The 21,415-nt window shown below is 44.5% G+C and overlaps 1 protein-coding gene across 3 annotated transcripts in view; it reads right to left on the bottom strand.

Moving 5' to 3' along the window:
- Positions 1 to 20,313, bottom strand: part of LOC120238258 (selectin P) — a 39,421-nt gene extending 19,108 nt beyond the window's left edge. For all 3 annotated transcript variants that reach the window (XR_005530168.1, XM_039241913.1, XM_039241912.1), the window contains exons 1-9: positions 20,262 to 20,313; positions 11,776 to 11,866; positions 9,700 to 10,086; positions 6,298 to 6,405; positions 5,647 to 5,832; positions 4,737 to 4,922; positions 3,909 to 4,094; positions 2,293 to 2,478; positions 783 to 968 (exon numbers count right to left, since the gene is read on the bottom strand). Coding sequence is in view for 2 of the 3 variants with exons in the window: in XM_039241913.1 (XP_039097844.1) it covers positions 783 to 968; positions 2,293 to 2,478; positions 3,909 to 4,094; positions 4,737 to 4,922; positions 5,647 to 5,832; positions 6,298 to 6,405; positions 9,700 to 10,086; positions 11,776 to 11,866; positions 20,262 to 20,264 (1,519 nt within the window). In the remaining variant the exon portion in view is untranslated. The remainder of the gene's footprint in view (positions 1 to 782; positions 969 to 2,292; positions 2,479 to 3,908; positions 4,095 to 4,736; positions 4,923 to 5,646; positions 5,833 to 6,297; positions 6,406 to 9,699; positions 10,087 to 11,775; positions 11,867 to 20,261) is intronic.
- Between the last annotated feature and the right edge of the window lie 1,102 nt (positions 20,314 to 21,415).

Below are 21,415 nucleotides of genomic sequence, written 5' to 3' on the forward strand. Positions count from 1 at the left end.
GAGGGAGTCACAGACTGAAACAGGCTCCAGGCTCTGAGCTGTCAGCACGGAGCCCGACGCGGGGCTCGAACCCACGAACCGCGAGATCATGACCTAAGTGAAAGTCGGACGCTTAACCGACTAAGCCACCCAGGCGCCCCTGTACCCTGGCTTTCTGTTCAAGTGAGGACAGTGCAGATACACATGCTGAGGCTGAATGGGCATGTTTTCTCTGCTGAGGATCCTGTAATCTTGCATTTATAGATTAATTTCTCCTTTTTTACATCACTCTTCAATTTCTCCTGAGTCTACTTCTCCATTCCTCCACAGATCTTGGAGACATTTGTAGCACCTGTAAATTCTGCCTCCCGTCGTGCACTATTATACCCAAGGGGTATAGTCCACGGTTCCTAGGAGCAAAGTGCTGGGTCAGCCTTGGTACAACCATCCTGAAGCTATTTTTTTTCCTTCTGGCCTTCTTTCTAGGCACTGCTTTTAGCCACGTGACACCAGTTTTCCTGGTTCAGGATAGAAGCCTCCAGGTACTAATAAAGGTCCTGATAAGGAATGCACGGGGTGGAGGGGGAGGGGAAGGGGGGACTTTCCCTGTCTCCGATTATTGCCACTTGTGTTACCTGCCTGGCTCTGCATGTGGGATCACTGGGTTACAGGATGAAAGTGTTTCTTAATTTTCCAGTCCATTTCAAGCTTCTGGCCCCTGGACAGTCACTGCTGTTAAAATATAGTCTTCTAAAATGCAGCCTACCATTTATTTCCCAGATGCAGGAGAGACTTCAGCTTACCCTGGCATTGTGGAGGAGAAGCGCTCCAGGCCCCCGTGCCCAAGCACCGCAGCATGCCCGCTCCCACCAGGAGCAAGCCCTCGTCACAGGAGAAGCTGCAGGTGGATTGGTACCTAAAGACTCCAAATGGGTGGGAGCAGTTCACATGGGCGTTGTCTGAAGCCGGAAGATCCTGGCACTGCAGCGCTGAGAGGTGAAGAGGAGAGGAGGTGAGGAGAGAGGAGCACACACGTTCTCATTCATTTTGACCCCTTAGTCCCATCTAGCGCCAAGAACAGGGATTTCGAATGGGGCATGTTCAAACTGGAGGATGAGAAAAATGTCAATCACAGTGGCACATGAACAATTTTATAAAGAAAATTCTAAGGCATTATAAGCATTTTGGCAATATGCATGAATAATTTTAAATTCATACTTTTGGACCCACGGATCTATGCTAAGTATGTAATCAAAATGAACAGCAAAAAGCCAATTCAGAGGGGCGCCTGGGGGCTCAGTTGGCTAAGCGTCCGACTTTGGCTCAGGTCATGATCTCACAGTTTGTGAGTTCGAGTCCTGCATCGGGCTCTCTGCTGTCAGCATAGACCCAGGGCAATTCACACAAATTGCCCCCAAATCCCAGTAAATAGCAACATGAAATATCAATATTATACTTCTGGGACATAACTTCTGTCGTAAAAATAATAATCCTAATGACTTCCTTATGTCTTTGTTCTCCTATAAGAGCAAACTATTGAAAAAATCAACAACCGAAAGAAGATCACTTTGTAAAATCAGATCACAGATATATAATTCATAAGGTAAATGTTATTATCATTTTACATACATTTGTAAAACTCATAGCAGTTTTTTTAAGTTAATGTATTTATTTTGAGAGAGAGAGGGAGAAAGAGAGGGAGAGAGCATGAGTTGGGTAGGGCAGAGAGAAAGGGAGAAAGAGAATCCCAAGCGGGCTCCACACTGTCAGTGCAGAGCCCAACACAGGACTTGAACTCACAAACCATGAGATCATGACCTGTGCCAAAATCGAGAATTGGATGCTTAACCAACTGACCCACTCAGGTACCCCAAACCCATAGCAATTTTAAGCTTGCTTTTTACCACCTTAATTCACAACCACTAATTGTGAATATACGGGAGATAATAATACTCCCATATTACAGAAGGCACTGAACTTCTGAGAGACCAAAAGCTTGTTGCCAGGAAATGACAGAACTAGACTAAATACCTTGCCCATTACTCTTCTACTTTGTTCCTCATGCATCATTCCTTCCTCCCAACCTCCGTCTTCTTCATGCCAATACACTCAGTGGGTTCTAATCAGAGAAACCTTCACCTTGAGTTCCAATATGCCGTAATGAACGTGTGCTTTGCTCACCGTTCCATCCCAGGGCCGGCACAAAGGGCTGGGCACTAATGGTTCTCAGTGAATGTCTGATGAATAAATCAATGACTGCTAACTGCATAACAAACTGACAGACACAGAAGGAATATTCTGATGTCACAGTACCTTCACAGACGGGGGCTGGTGCTGTCCACTGCCCCAAGTCAGTACACTGGGCCATGTCAGCTCCCTTCAGCCTGAAGCCCTCAGCACAACGGAAGCTACAGCTGGTGTTGTACTGAAGCATTCTCGAGGACGGGGAGCAATCCATGCTTCCATGAGCGGGACTCTCCAGTGGCCCACAGGCAATGGCTAAAGGGAGAAAGTTGTCATCTGAAACTGGGTCATGGAAGGGCTCAGTTCTTTCTCAGAAGAGCCTCTCAAGAGATGCACCTCTCCTCCCCATATTGCCAGTATGTTCAGAACCCTGAATCCTCCCTTTTCCAAAAGAGAGTCCGCCTGGAACACTTTCCTGTGCCCTCTTTGCCTGAATCACTGCCCTTTGACCTCAGCTTAGACTTCTCTGCCCGCCCCCACCCAGCTCAACAGTACAGACTCCCCCAGTGTGCTCCCCACAGCCCCTGCACCGTGCGGAGACTCCTGTGGTGCTGCCCTTGGACCACAGTCTCCCTGAAGCCAGGCTCAGTCATTCCTAGTCGTATCCCACAGCCTGGCCATGTTTGGTACATCGAAGGTACTCTTTAAATGTTTACTGATGATATTTGCAGAACTGTATCAGGCAGTAGAAAAGAACAGGCTGGGTTTTTAAGGAAAAAGCTGAAATAACATAGCTTATTGTTGACATCCTATTAGCTAGGTTTATAAAATGATCCTGAGTGGGTCATATCTCTGAAACACAGGATGTCAGCCTAATCAGACTTCAATTGCCAAGTGAGTGACATTCAAGGGCAGTTCCTGCACAGAATTGAGCCCTGGACGGCCTTAGCTCTGATATAGGCCAGTTTCCTCATGCACTTCTTGATAAAGCATCTCATCTCCAGGCTATTCCTGGGTTTTTTCAGAGTGCGAAGACCACCATCACACCGTAGGCATAGACCTCTGGTTTTTACAGAAACGGAACATCAAAAAACCAAAGATCTTTTAGCACTTCTCTCTTACTTTACAGATGAGAAAGGGGAGGTTGAAAAATGAGTTACTACCCTGACGTCTTGTATCTGGACTCTAGCAGAGCTGGGCTTGTGATCTCGGTCTCCTGGGAACTCACTAATCCAATCTTCAATTCCCTGCTCCCCAAGTGCCCCTTTCTGCCTTAGGAGCTGAGGGTAGGAGGCAATTACACAGAATTCAGCTCTGTGCTGTTCTGTAATTGTCTAGGGTTGCATCGTGGCCTCTGTCAATGCAGCGTGCCTTGCTCCGTTGTCAAAGTCACCTCCAAATGCTTCAGTGGGAAATCCCCCTCTTTGTCCTAATAGCCACTGTTCTGGCTTCCTCTCAAGTAGACGACATTGTCCCATAGCTTGTATTGCCAGTGAGGCAGGAAGGGAAAAAACGAGGCAGAAATGAAGGTTGATTGAATGCCCAGTCTAATGCTAGCTACTTTATACATGCTATTTAACTGCGTACTTTTTATATACTTCTTTCTCACAAAAGCACGTTAGCTCATTTCATGGGTGAGAAAACCATGCCTCCTGGAGGTTGAACAACCTGTTCCAATGTCAGAACTTGGAGGAGGCTACCCTGAGCCTTTCTGGGTGGAAGGGGCTACTAAAGGAAAACCCTACCTTCACAGGCTGGCAAGGGTGCGGTCCACTGGCCAGAGCCAATGCAGCGGAGGGTGGCCCAGCCTCTCACTTGATAGCCAGGTTCACACTCAAATTTGCAGCTGGAGCCATATGCAAAGGCAGCGAGAGGATGAACACAATCCATGGTTCCTTTGCCAGGGGCTTCCAGGAGCGGACACTGCACAGCTAAGAGAGAACAACCAAGGACAGAGAGAAAGATACTAAGGAAGGAGAAAAACCAGACCCACAGCTGGAAGGCAATGATAAAACTACCTCCAGAAAACCCGGGTGCAGCTAGGAATCTATAAGGGTCAAGAGACCCTAACGGTGGTTTGTCCAGACTTGGAGGACCCATCCACAGGTGACCTTAATCTTAGAAAAGAAAAAGACTCCTCCAAGCTTTTTTCTAATATCCTCTATTCCCTTTATCTCTATAAACCTGTCCTGGTAGGTCTTCTAGTATCTATAAGATCTAGAAGGATGTATCTATAAGATACTAGAAGGATCTATAAGATACTAGAAGGATGTAGATGCCATCCTTTCGTTGTTGTGTGAAATTTATGAATGGGGCCGTTCTGAAACTGCTTGAGGGCTCTGACTTTGGGACATGGGAGGACTTTTTTAAATTTGTTTGTAGTAAAATCAGCCTCTTGGTGTTTCTGGAGCCAGACCCTCTTTTCCTATCCCAATGTACTGAGTGGCAGGTGGAAAGGAGAGTCAAGTTGTGGCAATTCAGGCCAACTTTTCCATAGCTGGCCACTGTCCTCCGTACTCACAGCAAGAACTGGCGCAGTGGACGTTACACACTCCCAACCACCAGACGCTCACCTTCACACACTGGGGGTGAGGCTGTCCACACCCCCGAAGCTGTGCACTGCACCACCTCTGGCCCAACTAATGCAAATCCCTCTTCACAAGTGAAACGGCAGCTGGACTGGTACTGGAATGCTTCTGCAGAGGGAGAACACGTCATGCTTCCTCGCTCAGGAGTCTTTAGGAGTGGACACTGGGCAGCTACAAACAACCACAGAGCAATGGTGTGAGCCCTTGGGTTATGCCCAGCACTTGTGAAACTTTAGGATGCTCCAGCAGCCATCTGCACCTTCCCTAAGTGATGGGCAAGGTGATACACTTGGTTGGTTCAATGGTACTTTCAGTAGACATTTGGAAAGATGCAAACATCCTCATTTTCATTTACTTTTAAAGAAGCAAGGTAAAATTCTCAAATTAACAATACTCAACCCCTAAGTCCTCATTAATATGCTCTGTTTACTTTGCAATTAGAGAGAGGTCCCTTTGTGATGCATTTGCCTGAGAATCAAGAATTAAGCTGATCACCTCACTCTATAGATACAAAGCATTATGAAAATCAAAATCAGTGTTACTCTCATTGATAGGTAGTAGTAAAAATCAGAATTTCCCATCGAATTCAGATACTCATATTTGTCATGGTTTTTTTTTTTTTTTAAGATTATTTTTTGAAAGAGAGATAGAGAGAGCTGGGAAGGGGCAGAGAGAGAGGGAGATACAAAATCCAAAGCAGCTGTCCTCAGCACAGAGCCCGACGTGGGGCTCAACGCCATGAACCGTGAGATCATGACCTGAGCTGAAGTCGGATGCTTAATTGACTGAGCCCCCCAGGCGCCCCAATCTCCCATGTTTTTTAATGGAGAAAGCTTATTTTCCTACTCTGAAATTCTAGTTGTCACTGACAACGGAGAGAATAAGGTCCACATACCTGTACACTGTGGTGGTTTATTTGTCCATGTTCCAGAAGCCAAACACTCCAGCTTGCTGGGCCCATTCAATTCGTACCCTTCAGGGCAGTGGAAGCTGCACTCTGAAGTGAAGGAGAAGTTCCCGAGAGGGTGGCTACAGTTCACGAGCACATGTTGAGGGAGATCAAATTCCCCACACTCTCTGACTGTGGGGACGAAATATTGAATTGTTTTCATTACAGGTTTAAAGACAACATCAGGTTTGCTGGAAGTGATTATTTAATACTCCTGACCCTGTCTTTCTGGGCTTCTAACCCAGCCTGGTAATCTTTACTTGGCTCCTTTGTATGGGCTACATCTTGGGATATAATCAGTCTTTCACTGGTTTTTATTTCAAACAAGCAAAATCAGCCTTTGTTTTGCTTCCTGTATGTTTTGCTTTTTACTGCTTAGGATTTTATGAACAAATGTTCTAAGAATACAATGTTTTACCCAGAATGTGTGTCCTGGGGCAATTTGAGTGGGGCTGACTGACCGACCCTAGAGAAGACCGGGAGAAGTCTTTACTTCCTGGAGAGTCTCCAACATGATCTGCTTCTTGGACTGCCTCCAGGACCGCCTCCAGCACAAGACCAGTGGCCACAATAATACCAACAAAATAGCGGCCTCACCATATTCACATTCTGGTCCATAGAATCCGGGGAAGCAAGAGCAGGTGTAGTTCCCGATGGTCTCAATGCACTCTCCTTGTTTGCTACAGGACATGTCCTGGCAGGATGCTGCATGGATACAAAAGAGTCAGAATCATGGGCATTTCCGGGAGGTGTGAAGAAAAGCTAGATTCTTTTCCAAGCCACAGACTCAGCCCCTCTCGGGTAAGACGGAGCTAGCCAAGCAACAGAAAACTACGGTGCCCTCTGGAGTGCCAGCCAGTTCCCTGTGAAGGGCATTGTAGGACCCCACCGGAGCATTGCATGGCTTCCACTTTAAGCTGAGTTTAGTGCTGCCTAAGGAGGGATTGCTATGAGTTACACAGAGAGATGAAGGGCCGCTGATAGATGTGTGGACAGAGAAACTCCTCCATGTGGTACAAAATAGATAGTGGCTTTTTAACCAAGAATGTTCATAGAGTTGTATTAATACAGAAGCCCCTATGATGGGCATTACAACATAAAGGCTGGGAATCAAATGGGAGGGGGGGAATCATATACATGTGATCAGAGTCCTGGCTCGGCTACCTACTATTACAGGACCTCAAGCAAGGGACTTCTCTGAGGCCAGTCTGCCCAGTGTTAGGGCCAAAGCCCTCCCACCTTTTGTTCATTTCAAACCTGTGCCCAACTCCACATGGTGGAGGAGCAGAGGAACCAGATGAGACACTTAAGAGCTCCTCATGCTACAGGACAAACACTCTCACTAAGAGATGTTTCACGGGCTTAAATATGCCAGGCTTAGGTAGTGCAGAGTATGACTGACTAGCCACACCCTTCTCCAGAAGTCGGAATGGAGAAGGGCTGAGGTTTCTTTCCTACAAGAGACTCTTTGTGGGTGTATGCATTATGCACCTGAGGGAGGGTTCTGAGAATGTTGGCAGAGTCGGGGGCAAGGCCTGTGGCTATATTTTTCTGGTGGTGTTTCCTCTGCACTGGTCCACTTTGGGATCAGTTACAAAAGGGAGTTCATATGTCACATAGAGGGTTGTGCTAGATGATATCTTCCTGCATTCCCTCTCAACTCTGAGATGCTCGAATTCTACAGGTAGTGCAGATTCTATAGAAGGGCGTTCTGGAAGTAGCCAGCAGGTTTGGTGAAGCTGCATGGGGGCACTGGGAAGGGTTCCTATTAAAGGGAAGATGCAGGAGGAGCAGCAGCCAATAGACAGAGTTTGGTCCTCATCTTCCATCCTATTCACCTTGACCCCACCAAGGTCTTGCAGTAGTGACACCTGTCTGTCCTGTGCTTCGGAGCATACAAATTTTGTTCTGATCGTAGCTTCCTCAGGGTCTCAGAATGTTAGAAATGAGAAAACAGCCAATGGTCTGTATTCTACTCCACTTCAGGGTTTTAGGCAGGTTACTAACTTGTTTATACTTTCGAATAGCCAGGAAAGGACATCACGATGACTCACTGAGTAAATCTTTTTTTTGCTAGGCTGTTCTGAGATCTAACAAATCCTGAAATTTAGAGAATTGTCCCAATTTAATGTCTTGTTGCAGGGTACGCACCTATTTCTCATCTATCTCCTGCAGAGAGTTGATGGTTCCCTACACCCTGGTCTTGGCTGGCAAAATGCCACTCAGTGATAGTGGCTGCCTAGATATTGCACTGGCGGACACGGAAACCAGCTGTGTTCTGGTGAAATTGCAACAATTAGTGATGTCTGCCATTGTTGCAGGTTAGAGAAGTGGCATCATTCATGCCAGTAGCTTTCAATCTCTTTTCTTCCTTGTGATTTTTTTTTTTTTTTTTTTTTGCCAAGCTTTATTGGGGAAGGCTGTCTTCCAGGTATCAATGTTGAAGGTTGGGCAGGGAGGGGAAGTGGTGGCATACCGGAACATCTAATGGTAACCAATAGATATAATCTTACAGGGACAGTTCCAGGGAGGCATAGCTCAGGAAGAGCAGGGAGCTGACTGGGAGGCAGCAGGATGAGCTAATATTCTGGAAACATCCATCTTGGCCAATGGAGAACAGGTCATAATTTTTTAAATTAATAAATATACTTGTTCACTTGTTTATAAATTATTTATAAAATTAAACCTGACTACCTAACACTGCGCTTACGGATATGTTTTCCCTCCGTGAGGAGGCTTGACTGACAAGAAAGAGAGAGAAAATAGAGGGAAAGTGGAGGAGGTATTTATAATGTAAAGAATTTAGAGCATGTATAGCAGAGTGTGGCATCTGTAAGATGATTCATTAAAGAAGAAGCCTCAGAGTGCTCAGGACTGCCTGCCCAGCACTGTCAAGTCTCTCCCTGGGCACAGTGCTCATTGCTGCAGGGGCCAAGAGAAGCCACATCAGAACGAATCAACCAGGCCTGGCGCAGGCGCGTGACCGCAGGAGGGCCGCGCTTCCACACGTGTCTGCTTATCAGGAACTGTTTACTTTGTTGAGAAGCAAATATACTCACAGGATCTCTTCAGCCTCAGTTTCCCCTTCCCTTCCCTCACTCTGCTGTCCCTATCAGCACACCTGCATACATGCGGCTGTTGAGGGGTGTCTGTAAGCATTTGTGACTCCTGGACAAGTTCTCAAGTTGTCTCATGAGAATGCAGAGCAGACAGGAGGGTAGCATTTGTGGCTAAAAACACATGCTTTAGAGTCATGAGTTTGAAAACTACTCTACCGTCAAGTAGCTTAGAACCTTGAGCAAATTCCTTCGTAGCCTGAACCTTTCTCTCATCAGTGAAATGAGAGGGCCTGATTGATGAGGTTCTCACGAGGACTAAATGAAACTCACATGAAACAGGCTTATAACAATGCCTGGAACATAGTGATGTGCAAAAGCTCTTAGTTACAGCTATGGCTCCTAGGGGCGGGGCCAAGTTACCTTCCAGCGTATACTGTCCTTTATACGCAGGCATCATGGTAAAAAAGGCTCTGGACATAAATTTTAGGAGACTAGAACCTCCTTAGCATCTCTTTCATCAGCTATACACTGAGGAGGGTGGATCCAATGATTGTAAAATGCCCTTTTAGTTTCAGAAAAATCCAGTTTTCTCTAATCCTGATCTTATATTCTTCAAGGGGCTTCATAATGCTGCTTGACTATAGTTTATTCTTTTTACTGCTTTAAAATGTTTTTAAGTTTATCTTTTATTTTGAGAAAGAGAGAGAGAGAGAGAGCTTGATGCAGGGCTCAAACTCACGAACCGTGAGATCATGACCTGAGCAGAAATCAAGATGCTTAACCCATTGAGCCACCTGGGCGCCCCAACTGTCATTTATTCTTTGATTTCATATACCTGACTTTGTGACTCAATGGTATTGACTCAGTGCCTCTATTAGTGAATCAGGAAAGGCAGTTTTTTTCTTTTTTGAAACAAACTTGAGAGTGGAGAAGCTCCTACCTGTATAGCATAGTGCTCGCTTCTTTTTCCAGCAAGGTTCATCATTCCACTGGCCGGGGGCTGACACGCTCTTGATGTAGATCTCCACACAGTCCTGATTGTTCTTCTTGTTGTTGGGCTCGCTGTCAGCCCAGTTCTCAGCCTCTTTGGTGAGGGCCTTTTTGGTTCCTACCCAGGTCCATTTATCATCGATCTTTCGGATCCCAATCCAGTAGTAAGAGCTGAAGTAAGGTATGACGTCATTGAGGTAAGCAATTTCTTGTTTATTCTGGATGGCCACTAAATCTGTGTAGTGCTTCTGGCAGAATATCCGAGAATAATTCCATGAATATGCTTTGATGCTGTAATTATAGGTCCATGCTGCCACTTCTTTCTGCTTTACTAGTTCTGAGTAAAGGAGAGTGAGTGCCAGGTTAGCATTCTTAACGAGCCTGTGAGCATAAATACACTTCTGTGCAGTCAGATGGGTTTCTGACTGGAAGACAAATACCTAAAACATGACTATATTATATCTAATGTAGTCATCTTAAGGAAGAAGAGTCGTTTCCATATTTTGCCTAAGAATAGGTTGTGTGTGTGTGTGTGTGTGTGTGTGTGTGTGTGTGTGTGTGTAAAGTCAGAATAAGAAAATGTACTATTCTGAGTACCCTTGGTGTTAAAGGTTTGGAGTCATAAGATAGCAGAGTTGGAAGGGACCTTATGAGGCATCTAATCTTCTTTTATAAATGGAAGAGACATATTGAGTAATTTGCCCAGCTTAAATGACACACAGAATGTCTTGGTAGCTGCCTCATATCTACAGGTTCGACGTCTTCACATGGCAAATAAGAAGCTTTATGTTCCAGAGCCCACCTGCGGGGCCAGACCCACCACCCGCCATATTTCCTTTCTTAGCACAACGGAGCTCCCACTTCTGTGCCTTTGCACGTGCTCTCCCTGCTATTCTGGCCGCCCTCCCCACTTGTGCCTGGTCTACCTTTCCTCCCCCCACTTTCCGTGACTTCCTCAGGTAGGCTTGGTGCTGCTTCCTCCGGGCCCCCGCTGCACCTTGTCTATGCTTCCACCTCCCTATCGCCCGCTGGGTATTGGAATGTCTCTTCATACGACATGGTCCACACCTGCTAGACTGTGAATGCTGCTAGTGTTCTGTTTTTATCTCTGGGTCCTTAACACCAAGCACAGGTGTTCAGTAAATGCTTGTTGAGTGAAACACAACATGTTTGTGGCAGAGGCAGGTTACAAATCAGATCTCCTGATCTGCAGTCTTACACTCATTCCACTGCTCTTGACTGTTTCTCTTTGATAAGTTACAATAAGTCCTCTATCTCTGCTCACTCACTTGTTAAAACAGGGCTTAAAATAAGCCTTTTGAAGAAATGCCTGTGATATCAAATAGAAATAAAGTGTGTGCCCTCTAAAAGTGTAAGGGGCACTCTGATGAAAGATACTGTTATTGGAGCCAGTGGGAGCTCACCCGGGCCAGATGAGGCCAGATCCCACATGAAGAGGTGTACAGTGTAAGCAATCAGGCCTGGAAGTGGCTCTTTTTCCTGTTTATAGAGTCTTGTTCCTACTCAAACCTGTCCTCTGCTCCCTGCGTGAGGGTCATTTGTGTTTGTCCCTCCCCCACCGACACCTCGACTGCATTGTTTTGCCTTAAGACTATTTGGCATCACCAGGGCTGCATTATTGACTGTAATTGACTCAGGGCAGTTTTTCCTTTATAATCTCCTTCTTCCATAATAAAATATTAAAAACTGTATTTTATACTTGCATTAGTAGAAAGACATATATATGTCAACACTGTATACTAAGACAGTTTTGTGGGTCCCTGACAGTACTGTGGACCAGTGCCTGCTGTGCCTCGCGGATGATTGGTCCTGGATATGTCTGCTTCGGTTTGTCCCAGAGCCTTTGCACTAATATGATGGTGTCAGGTGCATTTTTCTTCAAGGCATCTGGGCGGGAACAGTTTTCCCATTCCTTGTAACATCTAGCTGGCATCCTTAACTTCTCCTACTTGGAGAAGTTCCCCTAATTACTCAGGCCCAGATGAAAGGTTAACATCAAGTTTACCAAAGATTAGGGCACTGAAGCAAAGGAGGTGGGCAGTTCTGAAGATCACTGTCTGAAATCTCCAGTTCCAGATGGCTTTTAGGCAGCTGGCCTGAAACAAGAACAGAAAATTTCCTTTTAGTATCCATGTGAAATCACTGTGGCTCCTCACAATCCCTGCTAACAATCATTATACTGAGTTCTAATCCTCCTTGTTTCCATCAGGGTGGAGGTTCAAGCACTCTGCTTCCTTCCTGTTTCTCGCTGCTCTGCTCCGAGTCCTGCTCTGCACCAGGGCCGAGGACAGAGGTTGCTTCTTCTTTCATTCAATAAGTATTTATCAAGTAATTACTTTGTGCAACTAAGATTTTTCATTTATGAAACATTTTATAATCTTCATGTAAGAAAAGTATTGCCCTTATTTATGCAATAATCTCCCTTGAAGAACTAATATGCCTTCCTCCAAAACAATAGGAAGTTGCATGCAAATTCCCTGATCTACACAGATAATATCTGACCTATACTTTGATGCATAGGGTAGCGACAAATTGTGCTGGGCTATGCTATCTGCTCTGTAGGATTTATCTATGTCTTGTCTTCTTGCTTTACAATTTTAGCTGATGTCTACAGTACTATTCAATATTTAATACATCTGGGCAGTACATATATATTTAATATTTATTAATATATATAATAAACCTATTCCCTTTGGGTCAACAGCAAGTACCATATTTAATGGTCTTCCTTCTGTTGGGACTTCATGAACTCTGTTAACATTTTTAAAATGTTTTTATTTATTTATTTATTAAATATTTATTTATGTTTTTTTATTATTATTTTTAAAATTTATTTCTGAGAGAGAGAGCATGAGCAGGGGAGGGTCAGAGAGAGAGGGAGACACAAAATCTGAAACAGGCTCCGGGCTCTGAGCTGTCAGCACAGAGCCCGATGCGGAGCTCGAACCCACGAACCGTGAGATCATGACCTGAGCCAAAGTCGGATGCTTAATTGACTGAGCCACTCAGGTGCTCCTTAAAAATATTTTTAGACAAATAAGTTCCAGGAAGGCTCATCTTGGCCAACTTCTTCATGCTGCATGTGAAAGTACTGAATGTTGGTGAGTCTAAAATTACAAATGCTTTCAGAAAATTTAACCTTTAAAATTTTGATTTATTATTACCTTTCTTGTAAAAGAAGTGAGATTTAGTGATCAAGAAAAGACTTGAAGCTTAAAATTGTATTATCTTAGGTAGAAATTCTGTAGAGGAGGAGTAATAGAGATTGGAATTAAAGGAGAGAAGATAAATAATATAAAATTTCCCATTATTAGGAGCTGGCTTATATATTTTTTCAGTGATGAGCGTTATCAGATCACTACAGTATTTAATTCCACTGGAATAAAAGACATGATGGGACATTTACTTATTGTAAAAGGCTAATCTGTACAATGTGTTGTAAATCCCATCTTTCATTAGTTTTAAAACTGATGGTGAAAAATATTAGCTTTTCACTTAGGTGGTAGAGGTTACAGAATTTTCCAGAATTCTCTCAGAGACATGAGGAACAAAAGTATTGCTGCTAAAGAACACAATAGTGTAGGCTGCATGAAAAGGGCCCCAATATTACCTTTGACCCTGCTCTGGGCTTCTCTGGAGAAGTAGGATGTTTTCAGTCTAACGGTGGTCTCCCTGTGCCCTTTGGAACTGGTTTTCTCCCTTGCAGAGCATTTCTAGGGGCTTCTCTGGTTTTAGGGGGAAAGCTGAAGGAAGTGTGTGGGGAGGCTGAGCAGGGAGGCACCTGCTTCCCTATCAGTGCCCAACTCCAGCCACTATCCCAAAAGAGCTGTTTCATGTTGTAACTTCTTTGTTTAAACTTTGTAATATGGTTTGATTTAAACAGAATTAGAGAGAGACACAGAGAGAGAGAGAGAGAGATGGTTTTAAACATTTCAACATTTTAAAGAACTTGGTAGATGCTTCTGATCAAGCACAACATGTAAGAAAGGGAAATACATTGTGCATCTCTTACCTTAATATGATCATATTTTTCCATTTAAAACAAATCACTAACTACTACAAATGACCCCTCATAGATTATTTGAGAGCTGTAGGAAGCCATAAAGATTAATGCCAGGTCAATTAAGCATTTCTCCAGCGTTCTGCAGCAGATCTTTTGGACCATGAATACTTGAGATGAGATTCAGTGAGTTCAGATGATTTGCCCAAGCTTGCTCACCTGAATGGATGTCGGGTGAATATAGTGATTATCCTCGCAGGACTTTTGAACTCCTCTGAAAGTCTGATAAAAGCTATAGTCAGGATTCTTTTTAAAAATGCACAGCTGCAATGTTGTTAGACAGTTTCAGAAGACTGATAGATCCACTAAAACTGTCCATATTTAATGGACCACACGTTCAAATCTCTGTTAACTGTAAGGCAGTACCCTGGCTCACTGTCAGCTGACGAGGGTTCTATGTGTGGACATGGAGGGTGGAGGAGGCCTTTGGGTGGCCGTTATCCCCTGAAACTTCCTTGGGGTGGGCAAGCCTTCACACACCTGCTCCTGTTCTACAGTGTTGTCTTCAGATCTAAGATCCTAGAGAGTTAAGGGCTGTGTCCTGGCGTTAGTAAGCCAGTTAAGCATTGAAACAAGAGGAAATGACTCTAGGAGAAACGGCCACGTGTTCTGCTAATCTTCAATGTTCTCTGGCAGCCCACTTCAAACTGGAAGTCACTGAGAAACAGTCTGAGGCTGGGTCATTATAATAACATCCTGTGCCCGTGTAAACCTTCATTAAATCTGCTTCGCACAGTGATTCTATTTAATTTTACTTTTCCTAGGAACTAAAAGCAAGAGTGAAGAGAGGGGCAGGGAGAAATTGGAAGGAGAAAGTGTTTATCCCTTGCCCTCATGTGGTGTAGGCAGAGGTACTGGATGCGGGCAGAAGTCCCATAGTTGTCAGCATTGCAAGTGGTGCACGGAGTTGGCAGAGATGAAACCACAGAAAGGGATTCTGTTCCTCTGTCTACATTGGAGACCACAGCTTTGCACTTTTAGAGGCAGAATCAACAATGTCCCTCCCTGGACCCTTGACCTTCTGCCCCAATACTATCTGTTTCTCTCCTTCCTCTATGGTTCAGCTTCCTTAACTTCCTTTCTTCTTTTTACTTTCCAGCCTCCTCCAACCACCAGCCTACGAAATGGCTCTTGCTAACTTCATCACTGAAATTCTAATTACCAAACCCAGTGAACACCTTCCCTTCTTATCTTCCTTGACCTTTTCTGCACCAATAAATACGACTGAGTAGTTCCTCTGTGGGTTCTTCTCTTGATTCTTCTTGAGCAATTTTAATGAGTCTTCCTCTGAATCTACCTCAACACTCTTCTGGCACTTGTAGAGACAGAGATTTCCCTGGGTTCTGGCCTCCATGACCCTATTCTCTCATCACTCATCTGCTGTCCCAAGGTCTTTTTCTGGTCATCTGTTTGCCAATGGCCCCAAGGCAGCATCTCCATCCCTGACTCCCCTCTTGAGCATGTGCAAAGCAAACAAATGATCACACAGCTGGGGGATGCTCTGGCAGGGGCTTCTCAAAGGCAAGGGCTATGACTTAGGTTTGAATCTCAGCTATAGTAGAGAGCAGGTGCTTAATGCTTAATACATATTTTATGAGTGAATGAACAAATAAATTAAAAAACAATGGCAGAAAATGACTGAAAGTAAGATAGGAGGCTGTACTGAGTAGGAAAATGTTGGAAACTATCTGATCATTATAACTAAGTATTTAAGGGCTATAGCAGTAGTTGTATCAAATTTAAATGTATATTATTAGGCAGAAGAGAATAGGAAATCTGTGCAAAAAAATGATCTTGGTATGTTGTCTCATCTTATTTGGGTGTGAGAGAAGCAGGGGGCATGATGGCTCACATCCAATGTGAGGGAAAAAAATAAGTAGAACTCACTCTCTTAACATCATGCGGGTAAGATAGAAGGATATGTGGAGAAGTGCAGGAATCAAGGATTGTTAACATAGGTGGTGTGTTTCAGGAAAGCCAAGAAGGGCATCAAATAGCAGCAGCTCTTAGAAGTTGGGGATGAGAAAGCAAATTTCTCTCCTTTGTCCAAACCCTTCATACGAACCTGTCATCAAATCCCATTGACTTTACCTTCTGACCAGATACCTGGTCATTCTCTAAATTTCTGCTTACTGCTACAGAACCAGTGCAGACATCATCCTTTCCTTCCCGGACATCTTCTAACTGGTCTGTTATCCTCAAGTTATCCATCTTCTATTCTTTTTCCATAATGAAGTGAGACTGATATTCCAAACACAGAAAGCTGACCACATCACTTCACTACCTAAAATCCATCAGCTGTTCCTACTCTTGAGCAATATGTACAAACTCTGCAAGATGACACATGTAAGACCCTTCAAAATGCAGCCTCTACTTGTCTAGTCTCATCTCTTGCCATTAAGTTTCAATTTATTTGTGCCTCCACCAACCTCAATTCTACAATGCATTTGTAACAAAACATCTTGTAGTTTCCAGAAGGCACTACATGTGCCCAATGTTTTTCTTATTGCCCAGAGCACTCTCTCCTTCTATGTGTGCCTGGCTCTATAAACCCAAAAATCTCTCCTGAAAGGAGCCTTCTCTACAACTGATCCTTCCCTGCCTGTCACCAAGACAGGCACTTCTTGTTAGTCCCTGTTCTTTCTCGTTGCCTATTTCAATAACTACTGATTTACCAAGTGCCTGCAATGTATCAGGCACTCTTCTAGGCACTCACATTAAAATGGGAAAAACAGGTATCATTTCTGTCCTACGGAATATATGATCTATTGAGGAAGACAGATAATGAAACACCAGTAAGTACCCAGCAGTTCATAACAAGTAAACATGAAAACCGGAAGCTAGTGAGAAGTAAGGGGAATTAAGGTGAGGCTATGTGATAGAAGGACTGGTGGTCACCTTAGGCAGGGAGGTGAGGGCAAACCTCTCCAAGGAGATGATGTTGAAACTGAGAGCAGAATGGTTAGAAGAAGCCATCAAGGGAGAATCAGGAGGAAGAGCATTGAAGATAGAAGGGAAAGCTAATGTGAAGGCTTTGGGTGGCAGCAAAGTGTGAAGTGTTCAAAGAACATGAAGCCGTCAGTGTGGCTGGAATGGAATGAGCAATGGCAGGAAGAGCATGAGATGAAGCTGGTGATAGGTCACTCCGGGCTTTGGGAACTAAAGCTAGAGGATGAGATTTTGTTCCAAATGCAAAGAGGAGTCAGACTCTGGGGACGTGTGGATTTTAAGAGAGGCAATGATGCCCTCAGATTGGTGTCAAGAACTGAGAGGTCCTAGAGTTAACTGAAAAGGTAGATTGCGGGGCGCCTGGGTGGCTTAGTCGGTTGAGCGTCCGACTTTCGCTTGGGTCAAGATCTCGCGGTTCATGGGTTCGAGCCCCGCGTCGGGCTCTGTGCTGACTGCCAGCTCAGAGCCTGGAGCCTGTTTCGGTCTGTCCCTCCCTCTCTCTCTGACCCTCCCCTGCTCGCGCTGTCTCTCTCTCTCTCTCTCTCCTAGAAATAAATAAAAACATTAAAAAAATTAAAAAAAAAAAAAAAAAAGAAAAGGTAGACTGGGGCCAGATCTTCTGGGTCTAACATAAATGTTTGCAGAAGGGATCCGACCATCAGAATTCTCAACAGATGCACCTGACAATGGTAGTTTTGAGCACTTGGCGTTAGAGAGGCTGAACTGTGGAAAGAGGAGACTTTCCAGTGGGAGTAAATGGGGAACTGGCTTGGGTTAGGCTCAATGGGAATGCAAAGTAGGGAGATAGATGTGAGGGTCACTGGGGAGGCAGAACTATACAAGTCACTGGTGGCAGAGTCCAGGTTTCACAAGGCGTTACAACTGGCACGATACTTCCCTTAAGTTCCTGGGTGGCGGTGGTGGTGGCGTAGCACAGATATTAGTAGCACCAGCTTAAAGGCACACCATGAAACACAGTGGAAGAAAAGAGATATCCAAGCCAACAGCAAATTAGAAATAAAAACAGGAAGGAGCCCAGGACATTAACACTGAGAACCAAAGCACACATTTAAATTAGACTACTGAACACCATTATTTAGGTTGAAATACTAGCATTAAAAAGAAAGCATCATACCTAATTTTTAAAAGTCCATTGGAACATGGCTGAGCTATATCCTTACAAATATAAAAGAATCATTTCGCATTTGACTTTATAAAAATTTCTGTTTGCTTTTCAATCAGAGAAGTGAGACACCTGGAAGACAATTAATAAATGCCATTCATGAAACCACCATGGCCTACTTTCTAGGGTTTGGTCCATGTTCTTTTTCTCAGTATTGCCCATTATATGGTAGGTCATTATGAGTTTTGAGGATTTGATTAATAAGCCTCCACTTACAGAATTCTGAAACTACATATTCAAGAGCCAGTGATCAGCCCAAGAGAGTGTGAACCATGTAAGTACATTTTGAAAAACAGGTAATGGAAGGAAGAAATAGAAGCCACAGGCCTAAGATGGTTCAGACATGAATGGCAGAGAATCCGGACCTGCCCTTAGCCCACTACATCTCTGCTAACATCAGCGCAACTTACCTGCAAGGTCTCAGTCAGGAACTCCCCTCTCTGAGATCCATCTGGTTGAAAACACCCCACCCTTAAACTCTTTCCTCAGTTCCTAGAGGTTAACTGAAGCCACTCTGAACTTGAAGCCAAATGTACACACAGAGGGTTGTGGTTCCTGAATCCCAAGAGCCAAATGTGCTCAGGGGCGAAGGACGAGGTCTGATCTTTGGAATATCAAAAACAGCGTTAGAGGGGGAGCTCTCAGCACTAGATTGCAGAGTTCCAGCCTAGTTTCAAGATGCCGGTGGAGGAGCTTCTGAGCAAAAAGCAAAGGAGGCAATAGGGTGGGGTTCTTAACCTGAGACCCATGTGGAGGTCAGAGAACCCCCTGTACTTGCCCAGAAAGCTTGCTGTTTATGTGGATGTTTGCATTTTCATCTGGGAAGATGAGTTGCACTTTCACCAGAATCTCAAAGAACTCCACAGTCCAATGTGTTAATATACTTCCGAAATAGAGGAGGATGCCAAGGAGAATAGAAGGTAGAGATGACTAACTCCTTGTCCATGTAAGTTGACCGATACCGGGAATGTATGATATGCGAAAGATGAGACAAAAGCAATCCCCGTTCTTTTCACTGGAGTTCAAACTCAGGACAGACTCAAACTCCTTTACCCTCTCTCCCTAGTCCTCTGCTCTCTATTCTCCCCAACATAGAAAATCCCCATTGCAAATATTTGAAAATTATACTATAGTAAAACTAAGAGGTTTACGCATACATGAAATCATGTATGAGTGCTGCTTTCTTCTGGCATCCCACTGAAAGGGGCTCAAAAACAGAGACGTTTGGTTGCTTCCTTTCTAGCCACAGACTGCAGGGTTTGGGACTGTGGGAGAGACTCCTGGTAAGTTGGGAGTAAAACCCTGTGTGTCTTATCTGTTCATGAATGCCTACTTTTCCTTGGACCTTCCTTGCACCCCAAGGCCCACGAATTTTTTTCTTTTTCACAACAATGATAGCTGACATTTACAAATCAGTTACCATGTGCCAGCCTCAGATTTACATACTTTTCAGTGCAATTTTACCTAATCTTCACAATGACACTGTAAAGTAGAGCGCTATAGGGGCATCTGGGTGGCTCGGTCAGTGAAGCGTCAGATTCCTGATTTCGGCTCAGGTCATGATCTCACTATTCATGAATTTGAATCCCACAATGGGCTCACGCTGACAGCACAGGACCTGCTTGGGATTCTCTTTCTCTTCCCCTCCCCTGCACACACACACACACACACACACACACACACACTCATACACAAAATAAATTAATAAAATAGAGCACTGTAAGTATATCTATTTTACAGATGAGAAAACAGAGTCACTAACAGGACTGAGACTTAAGGCAGATATTGAAATCATGTGGTTACTTTGTATGAGTCCCAGCTGACTCCTAGGGCTCAGAGAAGGATCTAGGAGAGCTGGGATGAAAGAGCATTTACCCACAGGCATGCCACAGGGCGCTTGCTCAGCCTTGCCCTCAAGCCACAGAGAAGAGCAATCCTGGAGAAAGAGGTCAAAGGTTTACCACGATCTGTGCCGGGAGAGTTTCTGTAAGCTCTCACAGGAGAACCAGAGAGCCCAGACGCAGACAACGTCAGCCTAACAGTCGGGCTGTAGGTGAAACATCTAGCCTCCGCAAGGCTCAGCAGCTTCACATGTAACATGGAAATAGCAACCTCAACTCCCAAGGATGTTGGAAGGGTCAAAGCAGACAGCAGGTTTTGAGATGCTCACACTCTAAAGGGCTATTCAGTATGAAGGGCCATGATCACTGCTCTTCCGCACTTTATAAACCTTTCCCTGCCCGACTCAGCCTCTGCGCGCATCTCATCCACTTCCCAGGGTACAGAGAAATGAACTTACCATCTCCTCTGCGCTCAGCTTCCTCTAGGCTGTCTGCCCGACCCAGACTTCTTATAGTCTTGTTGCCTCCCCTCCGTGTCAAGCTGTTTAGAAAAGCAACTTCCTATTCAAGTTCCAGAATTTCACCACAGCCCTTCCCATGAAGTTGGATGTTGATAACACAGGAGCAGTTGATAATATTTAGCAGTGGTCATCAAGGGGACAGGGGGTCACCTACCTCGATGGGGGAGGGTCTGGAGACAGGCAAGTGTGAATCACTTCAGGACATCCTGGGCTAAGTGGTGGAGGAGTCAAGTCCAGGAGTCAGGTTTCCTCCGATTATGCTACAAACCCCAGTTTAAGATCGTACAATTGGAAAATATACTTTGTCTTAATCATAATGTCCTGGTGTAAATATTCCAGTTATTGTGAAATCTCAGTGAACGTTCACTATTCCAGCAGTGAGGCAAGGGAGCAAAAATAGTATTAAAAATATAATAAGGTAGGAAAGGAAAAAGCCACTGAGAAAATCCTGGCTATTGGGGGTGATTGCTGGAAACAGTTTTGAAATGAACTATAAAACAGACATGGTCATTATTAGGAAAGAGATTCTGCTTCTTGTATCAGAAAAAAAAAAAAGATGTAACACTGGAAGGTTCGTGTCGGGGATAGGAGCCTTCTAGTTCAGTGTTGAGGACGTGGACTCTGTGGCCAAGCTGAGAACCATGTTGGTTACACGTGTGCCTCACCATTAGGCAAATGACCTAAACTCTCTATACTTCTGTTTTTCCACCTGTGACACAGAATGATACTAACAGAACTCACCCTAAGGGGTTGCCGTGTGGTTGAACGCTTGAAGCAATATTTGGCACACAGTGGGCACTTGACAAAAGTAAGCCATTGTTATTGCTTCTCAGAGTTGTTATCAGAGAGCCAAATCAAGTCTCCAGTACTCAGCATCAAGTCAGAATGCCCTAACTCTTGATTTATCTTCTTCGGATTCTGGTTGTGTAGTAGTGGGTGTTACTCTTCACCCACCAGCAGTGTGCCCTAGCAAGTTCCTACCCTCCTTGTGACTCAGTTTCCTCAGTTATCTTGGTAATAAACAAGGATAGGAGTCTCTGCGTAGAAGCGTTAGGAATCGATGGATATACATGGGAAGGACTTGGAGCATC

Source organism: Hyaena hyaena, unplaced genomic scaffold, assembly GCF_003009895.1.
Source record: "Hyaena hyaena isolate Hyena2069 unplaced genomic scaffold, ASM300989v1 scaffold_201, whole genome shotgun sequence".
Taxonomy (NCBI): Eukaryota; Metazoa; Chordata; class Mammalia; order Carnivora; family Hyaenidae; genus Hyaena; species Hyaena hyaena.